The 14,386-nt window shown below is 35.0% G+C and overlaps 1 protein-coding gene across 1 annotated transcript in view; it reads right to left on the reverse strand.

The window, feature by feature from the left end:
• Positions 1-14,386, reverse strand: part of ADGRB3 (adhesion G protein-coupled receptor B3) — a 464,549-nt gene that overhangs the window by 184,443 nt on the left and 265,720 nt on the right. Inside the window, 2 exon segments of the mRNA XM_032681525.1 lie at positions 1,511-1,554; positions 7,142-7,244. Coding sequence (XP_032537416.1) covers positions 1,511-1,554; positions 7,142-7,244 — 147 coding nt within the window.

Below are 14,386 nucleotides of genomic sequence, written 5' to 3' on the forward strand. Positions count from 1 at the left end.
AAACCTCAGACTATTTTACATAAGTTTTACATCAATTTTATGCGTTTCAAAAGTTCGCTTTTCCATTCAGATTCCAAGCATATTGAAAACAGTACTTATAGGTACCACTGAACTTCTCTATAAGCAATAGTAAGACAAATACCTGCAAAACGAGTGGTGAGGACAAAATATATTTGTTTGCGATTACTTCACACATTCGTCCCAAATACCTGCATGAAGTTTTTTAATCATGTTCTTAAATCCACAGCATGGGGTTTTTTTTAGTAGTCTAATGTCATGTAAATGTGCCCCTGCTACTGTGGACTTGAACAGTGATATCAGAGTATGTGCTCTAAATACACAGTGCTTAAAGCAATGCATACAGAAAATGATAAAAACCCACTATACCACTCCTGTGTAAGCAAAACTTTGTAAAGAGGAAACAAAGAACTCATTCAAAATCTTTTGCATTCCATGTGCTCATAATAATGCATAATATCAAGTCTTTCATGTACTTAATCCCACAGATTTCATAGAAATTGCATACTGTGGTGTTGCTGGCAAATAATGGCATTATGATTCTTTTGCAGAGGCACAGATCATGGTATTATTCGTATTTGGAATGATTTCTAGTATCATGTCCAAAGTTTCTCATTTCTGTACTATAATGTTGTTTCTCAGCCACCCATGTACTGATGTAAACCCAAGCTCAAGGATGAAAGTACACACAAAATCACAGTCATATAATTTCTAACACTGCAGATGAGTCTGTATCATAAGACATATAAAATATACCTGGATAAAAAGCACAACATCAACTTTAAAATAATATGACAACCATATATGGATACTTCTTGAAACACTTAATCTGCATGTATGCAAAGTTCACCTTGACTTTAATGGGAGATTTACTGTGAAAGATTAATTCAGCAAATTACAACTGCATAAACTTGGGATTCTTTTTTAACCACACTGATTTTACTGCTTTACTTTCATACAGTAACATTTTCTTTTTTGCTATAGAAGGGACATACACTGAAAAAAGCAGAAGAAGACTGATGGTAAGCTTTCATTGCTTAGTATACAGCTATTATTTTAATAAACTAAAATGAAAATTTCAATCAACTAAAATGAAGATTGCTGTGGGGATCACACTTGAAAATTATATTTTTCCCTGCAGTAACAGAAACGGGAGCCTTCCTCAGTTATTTGTCTCATCGTTTACCCACTTGCTTGTTGCCCAGCAACTACCATCAAGGAACTACAGTTCTTAGACATCCTCATTTTAATCTTGAGAGAGCAGATTAAAATTACTATGTGAGTAATCTCTTCCTGGTGAGATATTGTATTACTTCAATTTACATAGCTGCAGAAAGGAAGCCAAGTGACTGGAGAATCCACTACTCTCACTCTGTCAAAGGTTTCTTTTCTCTGCCCTCATACCACCCATTTACTGACCAACTACTTAAATATCATTAGGTACTTTGTAAGATTTGAGCCATAGCTATAGAAGCAAACATCTGTCACTTACATTCTTGAATCATCCCACAGCACACAGTAGGGATTCAACGTGCCCTAAAAGAAAACAAACAAACCTATTGGTTACTGGTATACAAAAATATGTGTCATGCTTCATCTAAAAATTTATTTGAGTCTCCTACAAGATTATCCTTATACTCTGATGAACTGATATCAGTGAAGTAGCAAAAGCTTAAGCTTAATTCTTATAGAGTATTTTAAAGCACTTGAACCTAAGAGCAGACTACTTGTGCGTTCTCTGCTTAGACAAGGTAAGCATAAAGTTGTCTATTTGGCATACCCTAGTAGAAGTGAAATATGAGATAAAAGTTAATCTGTTAAGAGACTTGACTGAACATTTCTGGTGTGTTTAGAAGCAGAACTTTAGACACCTCAGGAACTTGGATGTCAAAACCAGTAATGCCTTTAAAAATTTTATGCATATGTTGGGTAAAATGTTTGGAGGCCAAGTTTTCAGATGACCCCACATTCAATATGAAAAGGATTTGTCAATCATGTCCTAAATCATTGGAGCTTTTTGCTCAAAATATATATATTATCTCTGATGTGGTTGAGCTTTACAATCCCAGCTCCAATCTCTTCAAAGACAATGGAAAATTTCTTATTTGATTTAGAACAGGATGGGAACCTAAGTTTATTACATATCATTGAACTATGGGGAATGTTTTGGGAAATTGAAAAGTATTATTACTCGTTTATTTTGCTGCCTAGGAAGAGTTGAGACAAAATTAAAATTCACTCAGATTCACTTAGAAGCACTTAAAACTGCAAAACCATAGTTCTGTTCATCACAAGCTCTGGGTATTCCCAGAAATCAGAACTACATAAACAAATTATATAAAGTACTGAATAAAAATATATTTTTTAAAAAAATTGAAAAGTGGTTTGAAGAAACAAATACTATTTTTGTATATCAATGCTGGTGAGCAGTGTAGATGCACTAGATATAAAAGTAGTTTCATATAAAGAAAGCACACCTTAATATTTCATTCTCAAAAGTGTTTTATTTTTAGAAAAAACATGCCAACCTGTGAAGTAAAAATCTATTAAATTTTTAAATCATTCCATTCACCTCTTTGTCAAAGATAAAAAAGGTCCTTCTGGAGATGCTTGTGAGAGAGGCATTTAGGGAAACTTTGAATCTCTGGTTCAGTATTTTGCTGACTGCATTGAATTTCATGAGTAGAGTATAAATATTTGAAACCAACATATACTTATGGCACTTTATATTTACATAGCACTATACAAACATAAATAAAGAATGCTCCATTCCCTAAAGTATTTATAAGATAAAGAAGAGGAAGGGGAAGAGGGTACAGGACAAAGCACTGGATAACAGGCCAGTTGAGATTCAGACACCAGGTCCTGCATCACTAGGCAAGAGCTTTCAGATACATAGATGAAAGAGGATATAGAAAGGTAAGAATTAGGGAAACCAGAATGTTGGTGCAGAATTAACTTTTCTTTAAAATGTAATTTTATAAAGGGTATCAATTTGTATCCTAAGCCTGGGTGAAGAAGTTCTACTTGCAATCTGATATAGCTATATGCATTTTATAAAAGTACTCCTATAGCTGCATCATAATAACGCTTTGCATCTCTCAGATCTAAGACCTCTCTCCTAGCAGTGGACATCATACAGCTTATGCTTGGTATTCCCACAGTGTGAGGAGAATGAATACAAAACATTTTCAGAAAAAATGTCCATTATAAAGAAATCTACAAAATAGTGGAAAACAGAGGCCTTTGTAGAAAACTGAAACACGACAGAATTGCTGTCAGATCACACACTTCAATTTCTTTGAAATGTATTCAAATAAAAAAACCAAACCAGTATGTTTGGCCATTGCAGTCACTAATAAGAGATTAAGCAGAAACATGGAAAGCAGGATAAATATTACTTCCATTCCTTAAGGAGGGTATGAGGGTTTACTCCATCAGGACTGGTAGCTCGCCAGGGTACAGCAGCCTTTCAGAACTTCTTCCTCTTTTGATATCCTGATCAAACACCCTTCAAGTACCGCGAGGACCACAAGAAGCCTGTCTCTGTGTATGCTTCTTCGCTCTTAATCTGTTGCTCCCTTTTTCAGTACCCAGTACTTCTGGGTCTGGCCTCTTGGCGATGTCTCCTCACATCGCTGCTGTTGAGCTGCCTCCAACAGCCACCACCCTCTGTGGGGGCAGTGCTCTCACCAGTTAATTATTACTCAGCTGCAGTGAAGGAAGCAGCTACTGCGTCCATTAACATTTATGACTGCTGTAGTATTGATTTATACATTACAGTACATTACTTGGATATCTCATTACTTGGACATATGTGTGTGTGCCTACTTGTACGTATCTCTGCCTAGTAGATAAAATTGAATTTTCCAGATGTGATTGGCAACTTGGACAGCTACCCAGCACAGTGCCAACTGTGTTTTGTAGCCAGGGTTTTCAGTCTCATTGAAAGCTTGATGTTCTATGCTACTGCTGGCTCATTACTTTAGTATCCCTGGAGTAAACTTCTGTGCTGTCAGAAGGTGAGAGTTCATATTTTCTACGGAGCAAATAGGATTTTGTTTGAGTTGTGCATTTTCTTAAAGATTGCTTTGGTGTCTCTTTAATCAAACTACTGGAAAATTGTGGTCACAGTCATCTACATGTTCACAGTGCACAAGACAAAATATCATGTGCTCTAAGTTATGCATTGCAACCCACATTCCACTCTGGTCAACCCTCTACTGTATTTGAATTTATCTACAATCTTCAAACAGTACATGTAATTGTGATTTGCACTTCCTCAAAAAATCATCCTCCAGTTTTATTAATAAACTGGTTAGTTTTGATATGAAATGAAGAAATCATTAAAGATCTTGAATAAATTAATATTTAAAGGCTAATTTTATTTAGTCATATTAACTCTTTTTATCTCTTTTAAGTCTTTTCATAATCTCTTATCTGCTTAATTTAGTCAGTGGATAAGGAGGTAAAAAAACAAATGTGTGGATATTTTCCTATTTATTAGTAGACATGGTCTAGAAAATGCTTATAAAATTAGTCATTAAATCAATTTGCAAACAAACTGTTTTGAATAATAAATAGCATTTCAAGAACAAAGTTTTCAAAGGAACAAATATAACAAGGAGACCTTCAAAAAAATCAGATGAAAGAGAATGTATTTTATTTTCTCTTTAATAATTAATCTATTTAACTGACATAATGGTTAATCTGTGAGCCATTATTATGTAATGTTCAAACACTAAAGATATATTAAAAATAGTTTTATCTTTCTGTATGCAACATAAAGCTTTTCCTATGGTAATATATTATAATTGAAATGTCATTATGAAGACTAGGACTTGAACAAAAATCACAAAATGTTTAAAGATATTAAAACTGTAAAACTGATCCGTATTCATAGATTTTCTAGAGCAATATATCATCATTGTATCTGCCAGTCCAACTCATATATTCAGGTGGATTAGGAGTCTATATAAATACAGTATGAATGTAAAATTAATTTAAGGGCTGAAAACTTTGTATAAGCTCTTGATGCTTCTCCAGATTATATTATAGGACAAAAATTGAGTTAAAAAGGAAAAAAAAGGGTCTGATATGTATTGGCAAGGTTACTGTCTTTTTGCTTTGTCAAGACATGAGCTCATACAATATTAATTAATATTCAGCTACTGAAAGGTTGCCAAAGCTAGGTGACAGTTGGTGTCTCTAATCTGAACTTTTGTAACAATGAAGTTTCATTTGCAAGATTTTCAAACTTGGCAAAAACTTGCTCTGTAAATTAACCAAAGGGATGGATTAAAAAAAAAAAAAAAATTCCTCTCTACAAATTTTCTAGAATTTCATCTTGTGGGGACAGCAGTTCAACCTTTTCTTAGTCTAGCCTTGCCCATGTTGTGCTTCTATTAAAAGGTTGTGCTTGGCCTAAAAATATTTTCAGTACTGATACATTGTTTATTGGTATTATTTTCTTTTACAACTCTTTAATTTCTTTTCTAGCATAAGTGAGCAAATTAATGAGAATCTTTTTTCTTACCTGCTACCCTACACTTTTGTAAGTAGTAATTTCAATTTTGAAATATAAATATCATAGTTTGCAATTCATTTAAGTAGTCCACCAATCACTGTTGAAATAATAGATTATACAATCTAGCAATGAAAATTACCATAAATTCTTCCTAATAATGATCTTAGTAAGATCAAAATGAGTATTTTATTTCAAAAGTGATGGTTTTTTGTCCTGGTATACAGGATTAATTTGTGGTTTACTCCAGCAAATATTTTTTTCATTTTTAACAAAATATCTGACAGGAAAGAAAGTTATGTTAAAGACTGATATTTTCTATTAATATATATGATATAACTTATGTTGGAAACAAAATGAAATGAAACAGAAAATGAAACCTACCCGCCATAAAGCATCTTAAACAGAGACCCATAAACCCCCAAATCTCCACAATTCTTTGTCAGTAAACTTCTAATCTTATCGAAAGGTAAGGAGTCAGATCAGTTTATATTCCTCTATTCCTTTTTTCTGCCTAAGTTTCGCTGAGATGTTCTTTGCATTAGCACTTTTCTGGGAACAGAATGGCAGGTCATAATAACCATTGAGGGTAAAATAGTTTCTTCTAACCTTGAGTAAAATGTTAATTAAAGGTCTAGAGTTCAAAAAGTTTCCTTCATACTTTTGCCCAGAGTCACTAATCCAATTTTGCTACTGACTGAAATATTTGGAAATTCTCTGGTTGAATTGCATCTATATGACCACTTCAATAACTGTTTATAACTAAAAAACCCAGAGCTTTAAAGATTTTTGCATAACAATAGTATTTTCAAAAGCTTTAGTAACTGTCTTTTCTAATTGACCCTTTATGGCTTTATTCAAAGTAAAGTCTAGCTCTTAATAACATAAACAGACACAGTTCATATGCTGTGCCTTCACATAAATTACTCTTATGCTTGTTATTTAACGTTATTTTCCCAATACTGTACATCCCTGTGACTGTTGGGGATTACTAACAGCAGAAGAAAAACTCTTCATATTTTTCATATATTTGGAAATAAAGTCCCTTTTTTTTTCAGACTTAAAACATTTTTAATGTGAGATTAAAGCCTCAAAAGTACGGAGTTTTAACGATTGCACAAAAAATCTCAAATATTTATAAGAACTGTAAGTTAAATTGGGACCAGAGCATTTTTTTCAAAGTCTGCTAAAACAAGTAAAACCTGGCTTTTTAGTACAAAATAATGAAAGCAAAGAAGAAAAGACCTGAAAAACTATGTAGCTCTATGACCTATGCAGGGAGCAAAAAATTAAGCATTCGGTACAATACTACATTTCCAATTGTAACCATCAAAGCATTTAATGGAAACTTTTCACTAGAATTTGCTGTTTAAATGAAAACTTCAAAAACCACAAAACAACAATTAATTTTGTTTTGCATATACACATGCATGAAACAAGTACACACTACCCTCAAAGATTGTTAGACTGTTCCCGAGCTTAAATTTTAAAAGTTAAACTGGGTTTTATTAACTGTTTTATAAAACAATGTCTCTTTTTTTCTCTCATATGATCTGACAAATACTCTCGTAAGAGCATATCAACTATCCTTGTACTTACATTAGACAGATGGGCCAGTTCTATCTCCAGGAAAGAGTCCGTAGTTTTGGGCTCAGGTCGTATAGTAACAACAATGATTTTTGAATTAACAACTGTAAAATTCCTGTAAAAAAAAAAAAGTGAAAATAGAAGATTTAACTTCGTATGAGGTTAAATGAGTCTTATATCTCATGGGGTATTTTCAGTGACTTTAGTTGACAAATATTCAGCGAGAAACTAGATTTGTTTGGAAGTAGTGAAAACACTCAACTTCCATCTGTATCCAAGACTAAAGACCACCAAGGATAAGGAAGTGCAATTCCTTAAAATACAAGTTATTAATTAGAAGAATGTATTGATTACACAAGCATTCTGCCCATGTTTGAGTGCATCTCATTTGCTTTTCTCAGTATAGGCCCACTAGCTATGTTTTATAAGAGACAGTAATTTTTCTTCCAAAGTGATGTGTTGGACTTTTTTTCTCATTGTTAATTGTAAAATTGTGAAGATGGATGGGAGATTGTACAGTTCTGTTGATTCTGTGCTCATGAAAAAAACCTATTTGTTTCCAGTTTTTAAGAAAATAATGTATTTGGTATATGAGTGGGCAACTTCATCCTCTAAATACGTATTAAAATTTAAACCAAGTGCCCTGACTTAAATTCTGCCAAACCACATTGTTTTTATCTCATTAGAGATTAGATTTGGTGCTATGTTATTGTACCAGGTTATGCAAAATAATGATTTCCTGTGAATTTTTCTAATACATCATCAATTTCTCTTTTATGTAAAATGTGGATCACTATGTATCATAGCAACCTTTCCAGGACAGACCTAGTCATGCCAAGGTTATGCTACTAAAGGCATAAAGACATGTTGACGTGATGTTCATGCCTGAGATCCTTGCTTCTTATGACCCTAGAACAACCATCAGTTACCAGCCTGACTGTTTCTGATTATTATTATGGAAATTTCTTTGCATGTAAGGCAGCTTTCAACACCTCACAGAAAGACAAATTCAGTCATATTCAGGTAGATGTTATCAAAGAAGAAACTAGGCAGTTTAGATGTAATTATAATAGACAGTATAAATATCCTTTTGTTATTGTTGTTGTTATTGCACTCCTTATTTTCTTTAGGGAGTTTGTATTTAGGAGAGGATTCCATTCTCCTGAATCATTGAAACAGGAATTGCCATGGCTACAGTAATAGAAACTTAGCTCAGCAGGCACTTCATTCAGCACAAGGAATGAAATTATTCTTCTGGGGCAAGGTATGAGTTCTAGTCCAATTTTACTCAGCCAAATCACATAACGGAAATATAATAGAAGTGGCTTTCTATTTTACTTAATTCCTATTTCTTCTCTTCAGTGGCACTCTAAAATCTCACACATTGCTGAGGAAAACATCTCTCTCTATCAGACTAACATTTAATGTTCGGCAATATTTTAGTACATTCTGTAGAATGACAGTAGCTGAATATCTATAATTCTTCACAAGCAAGGTATAATTAAAAAAAATCCCAAACAAACGAACAAAACTCCAAATAATGAAAAAACTGGTTTCTCTAACAGATATGACAAGTGGAAATAGAGCTTACTAGCTATTAAGAGACTATGTCCATTTTGGAAATTCACACAAAGTAGTGTAAATATTGATACTTCAGTACTCTTTTACAGTCAGTTGTTGTGCATCAATAAACGTTTCCTTGCTGTATCTCATTTTGGTGCAGTTCTGATGGTTCTAGCATGAGATCTGAAAGAGCACCTAAGTGCCTAGTTTATAACTTCAGTACATTTATCTTACCTCAGTTTCATGAAAACTCTACCAAACCACTTACATTCTCAAGAGCCCCTATCAGACTCTCACCAGAAAATAAATATAACTGGCTATATTGCTGTGAAATGAAAACTGCATCCCTCATTGCTGTCCTGTCTGGGCTGAGTGCCTAGTCGCATATTTCATATTTAATGGTTTAGACAGTCTCTGAAAGAATACAATCTGGCAAGTACATTCTAAACTCACACAACATGTTAAGATGCCTCTGAACTACAGCTCAAAGCTTTGTAATCACAATAACTTCCCTCAAAACCACCAGTGTGGTGCCATTGTTACCTTTGTTTAAGATATTTTTTTGAAACTACAGCCTAGTTCTGAGAAAACTTATCCAAGAATTTAAGTAATCAGCTTTTACAAAATGTCCTGGAAGGTAAAATATGTGGGTTTCAGTTCCTGTCACATTGGGAATGACATAAAATGGGAATGACCCATCTCACACTTCTTGGGCAAGTGCATTATCTTACAGATTTTTTATGGTGGAGAGTGACTTCACCATTAGCTCCTTCTATTCTATCAAAAATAATCTAAAATTCAACTTTAATGAGAAATGAACTTTTACAGGATGGTGCTCTGCTGACTGTCCAGAAAGATGTTCATAAAGTTTAAGTTTCAAAATCAATTATTCAAAAAAAAATTATTTAATTCCTTGGGACTATGGCTGAATAAATCCTTGAAGATTTAAGACAGCAAAGTTTGATTGAGTAAAAGCTCAAGAAATGCTTCCAGAGCTGCTGTCCTAGAGTTTCTTTTCTGATCTGCAATATTAATAAAATAGAGTTATATTATTAAACTGTTTTCCTACCTGGGCACAAATTTTGAGGGTGTTTTTTATATAAGGGAATTCATGTTGATTCTATGTGATAAGAAATTCAGATTTTCTTTTCTTTTTCGAATGACTCTATGTTGCTAAAGAAAAATGAACTTATGAATAAGGCATGTTGCTATCTCAAGACTGCATGATCGAAATTACAGATCAATGTATACAAGTTTACAGAAAAATTATGGATGCTTAAAGGCATATGTGACACATTAAATACCTGTCTGAGGTACTCCATCCTTAGTCTAACAAAGCTGAGCTGAGGAAATTAAAGAGCCTCTTTGGTTGTACAGTACCTGAAGGAGGGGGTTAGGAATGCTATTTCAAATGGGGAAACACAACATTTCAGTGCAGGAAATTCTAGCAGGAAAAGTATGGTGGATGTTTAAGGAACAGAAAAAAAAACTTGATACAGCAAAATCATTGATTCTTTATTTGTTCTTATTTGTTAAGGGAAAAGGTAAAAACTATCATACAGTATGGCAATATGCAATGTATTTCTTCAGAGTGCCCAGGAGACGAATTATATATAATATCTTTTAGATGAGTATTATACTGAGAATCAATTTTCTGTGAACCTAACAATAACATAAATATGCTCAGGGGTGCTAGAGCTGTGGAAATAATATTCAGTCTACAGTTCTGAAAATATTCAATATTTCAATATCTGCTATAAACAAGTCCATAAGATATTACGAGAACAGTGCAATGCAGCAAAGTATATTAGGAAATAGAATCAGCTAAAGTTTATTTACTTGTGCATAGGAAAAAGTAATTATTCTATTCTTATGAGGATGAATAAACTCATTTTATCTTTGTTTTCCTAAACTTTTGCTTAAAGACTCCTGGCAAAATTCTCAGAATAATATATACGTACCAATAGGATTAAACACATTGCCAAAAAAAATTGCATATTAATGTAATTCCAAGTTCTCATCTCGCACTGTGTTTACAAGACTTACTTTTAATAGACTCTACGCCAAAAAAAAACCATCAAGCCCATATGGTAAAATGTGGCTAATTTTGGAGTTTATGAAATATATTTTATAGGCTGTCCAAGATAACGAAATCCTCATTTTACTCACAGAACACCTGTGATGTGCCAGATGGGGATTCTGTGGTCAGGTGCTTTGGAAAATTTTCCCTAAAGATATACTGAGATAATTTGTATTTGTTTGTTTGCTTATTTTTTAAAAAATAAGTTCATTGTGATGATGCAGGAGTTTGCATACCTTTTAGTGCTAAGATTAAGGAATGTATTGGAATGCCTGTCACCTTTGTTCATCTGGAAATTGCAATCAAATATTTTCTTTACTCCCACCTTAACTTCTGTAAAGCCAGGAACTGAAATCACAGGGCAACTGGTAAATCTTTCCAGATATTTAACTGCAGTCAGTAGAAATCATCTCTATTATCAGGTTGTCAAGGTATAAATGATGTGGCCTTTGAAATCAAACACAAGCCCATTTTACTTATTTTAGCTTGGTTTAATTTTTGTTCATCTTCATTCCCATCACTGACAAATTTAACAACTGGTATTTTCTTTAGAAAAGGACCCCATAGGATGCTTATCCAGAATGGTTTTTTATAATTCCTATGTTGTACATGGCTAAGATAATTTTAGATACCATATAAAAAACAGATGATACATTTCTTCACATTTTACAGTGTTTGCTCCATAGACAACGCTAATGCAGTGATCCTTAACCATTTCACTAGGTTCTGCACTACTATGGTTATTACGATAATGTTTATCACAGTTAAGCAAGATTAGTAGAAATAGTAATTAATATAAACACAGATGAGATGATAGTTTTTCATTGAAAAATGCAAGCAAACAAAAATAAACCTTTTTCAAATGCAGCGGGATATAAGAAACCTTCATTCATGTACTCGAAAAAGTGTAAAATGATAAAACAATATAATAAAGATCCTTTTAAAATCTGCATGTCAGTTCTAATTTTCACAAAGAATATAACAACTCAACAAATTCAGCACTAATTACAGTTGCAGATTTTTTCAAATTTCAAATTAGAGAATCACAGAATCATTTAGGTTGGGAAAGACCTCCAAGATGAACGAGTCCAACCTTTGACTGATCACCACCTTCTCAACTAGACCATAGCACTTAATGCCACATTCAGTCCTTTCTTGAACACCTCCAGGAGTAGTGACTCCATCACCTCCGTTGGTATCCCATTCCAATGCTTAACCACCCTTTCAGCGAAGAAATTCTTCCTCATGTCCATCCTGAACCTCCTCTGGTGTAGCTTGAGGATGTTTCTTCTTGTCCTGTCACCAGTTGCCTGGGAGAAGAGGCTGATCTTCACCTTGTTACAGCCTCCCTTCAGATAACTGTAGAGAGTGATAAGGTCTCCCTTGAGCCTCCTTTGCTCCAGGCTAAACAATCCCAGCTCCTTCAGCTCCTCCTCATAGACTTATTCTCTAGATCCTTAACCAGGTTAGTTGCCCTTCTCTGGACGTGCTTCAGCATCTCAATATCTTTCTTGAAGTGAGGGGTCCAGAACTGGACATAAGACTTGAGGTGTGATCTCACCAGTGCCAAGTACAGGGAGACAATCACTGCCCTAATCCTGCTGGTCACACTATTTCTGATACAAGCCAGGATGCCATTGGCCTTCTTGGCCACCTAAACACACTGCTGGCTCATGTTCAGCCAGCTGTTGACCAATATCACAGGTCCTTGTCCCCCAAGCAGCTTTCCAGCCACTCTGCCCCGAGTCTGTAGTGCTCCATGGGGCTTTTGTGACCCAAGGGCAGCACTCGGCACTTTACCTTACTGAATCTCATACCGTTGGCCTTGGCCCATCAGTCCAGAGCCTTCCTACCCTCCAGCTGATCAATACTCCCTTTCAACTTAGTATCGTCCAAAAACGCACTGAGGGTACCCTAGATCCCCTCATCCAGATCACCAATAAAGATATTAAACAGGACTGGCCCTAATACTGAGCCTTGGGGAACTCCACTAATGACTGTTCATCAACTGGATGTAGCACCATTCACTGGAGAATGCCATGGCAGACAGTATCAAAGACTTTGCTAAGATTCCACCTGAATGAACATTAAAGTAGCTGAATGTGTCAAAATACATTCAATAGCATTTAGTATCTTTGTTGATGACATCAACAAAGGGATTGGGTGCACCTTCAGGAAGTTTGCAGATGACACCAACCTGTGTGGTGTGATCGCCGTGCTGGAGGGAAGGGATACCATCCAGAGGGACCTTGAAAGGCTCAGGAGGTGGAAACCTCACGAAGTTAAACAAGGCCAAGTGAAAGGTCTTGCATTTGGGTTGAAGCAATCCCTGGTATCAATACAGAGTAGTGGATAGAGGGATTGAGAGCAGTCCTGTTGTGAAGTACTGAGGGATACTGATGGATGAAAATTGGAACATGAGCTGGCAATGTGCGCCTGCAGCTCAGAAAGTCAGTTGTATCCTGGGCTGCATCAAAAGTGTGGCCAGCAAGTTGAAGGAGGTGATTCTGCCCCTCTCCTCTGCTCTTGTGAGACCCCACTTGGAATACTGCATGCAGCTCTGGGATTCCCAGCACAAAAAAGGCATGAAACTTAGATCAGGTCCAGGGGAGGGTCATGAAAATGATCAGTGGGATGGAACATCTCTCTTATGAAGAAAGATTCAGAAGGTTGATTTTGTTCATTCTGGAGAAGAGAAGGGTCCATGAAGACATTATTGCGGGCTTTCAGTACTTAAAAGGGGCCTATGACAAAGTCTGAGACTTTTTACCAAGGTCTGTAGTGATAAGGCAAGGCCCAATGGTTTTAAATTGAAAGAGGATAGATTTAGATTAGACATAAGGAAGACATTTTTTCTAAGGCTGTTGAGACAATGGAACAGGTTGCTCAGAGAAGCTGTGGATGTCCTATCATTGCAACTGTTCAGGGTCAGGATGGATAGGGCTCTGAGGAACCTGGTCTAGTGGAAGGTGTCCCTGCCTGTAGAAGGGAGTCAGAATTACATGATCTTTGAAGGTCCCTTCCAATGCAAACTGTTCAATGATTCTATAATTCTATGAAAACAGTTTGAAACTGTGACACCTTTTAGGTACTATTTTAAGGGCATGAGATCATATTTTGAATATGACTGCCATGGTAAAAGAAATCCAGCATGATACACTTTCTGGTGAAGTAAGAGATGTAAACTTAAAAGTTTTGCTATAAATTCATTATAAGAAATATATTTCATTAAAGAAGTGAAAGGTGCTATATTCCAAACAAACAAGAGACTAGAGGTACCTGGGAATGTGTGTTACATTTTTATATCATGGATTAATAATAACTTTTATTCCTCGTTCACATACATAAGAGAAAGTAATAGTGCTTGTTTCCTTTTCTTGGGCAGCTGAGAATTAGATCCAAATAATACTGAATATATTCAGAGGCAAAGTGGGATACCTTCATATTTGAATTTCTAAATAATTCATTTATGTATAGATATACATAGATTATTAGACCATTTTGCTTTAGAAACTCACAAAACCTATCCAAACTGTACAGAGAAATGGTTAATTTGCAGTGCAAATCAGTAACCAGCTGAAAGCAAAACAGACAGAAGCAAAAAATATGGGAAG

Source organism: Chiroxiphia lanceolata, chromosome 3 (assembly GCF_009829145.1).
Source record: "Chiroxiphia lanceolata isolate bChiLan1 chromosome 3, bChiLan1.pri, whole genome shotgun sequence".
In the NCBI taxonomy this organism is placed as follows: Eukaryota; Metazoa; Chordata; class Aves; order Passeriformes; family Pipridae; genus Chiroxiphia; species Chiroxiphia lanceolata.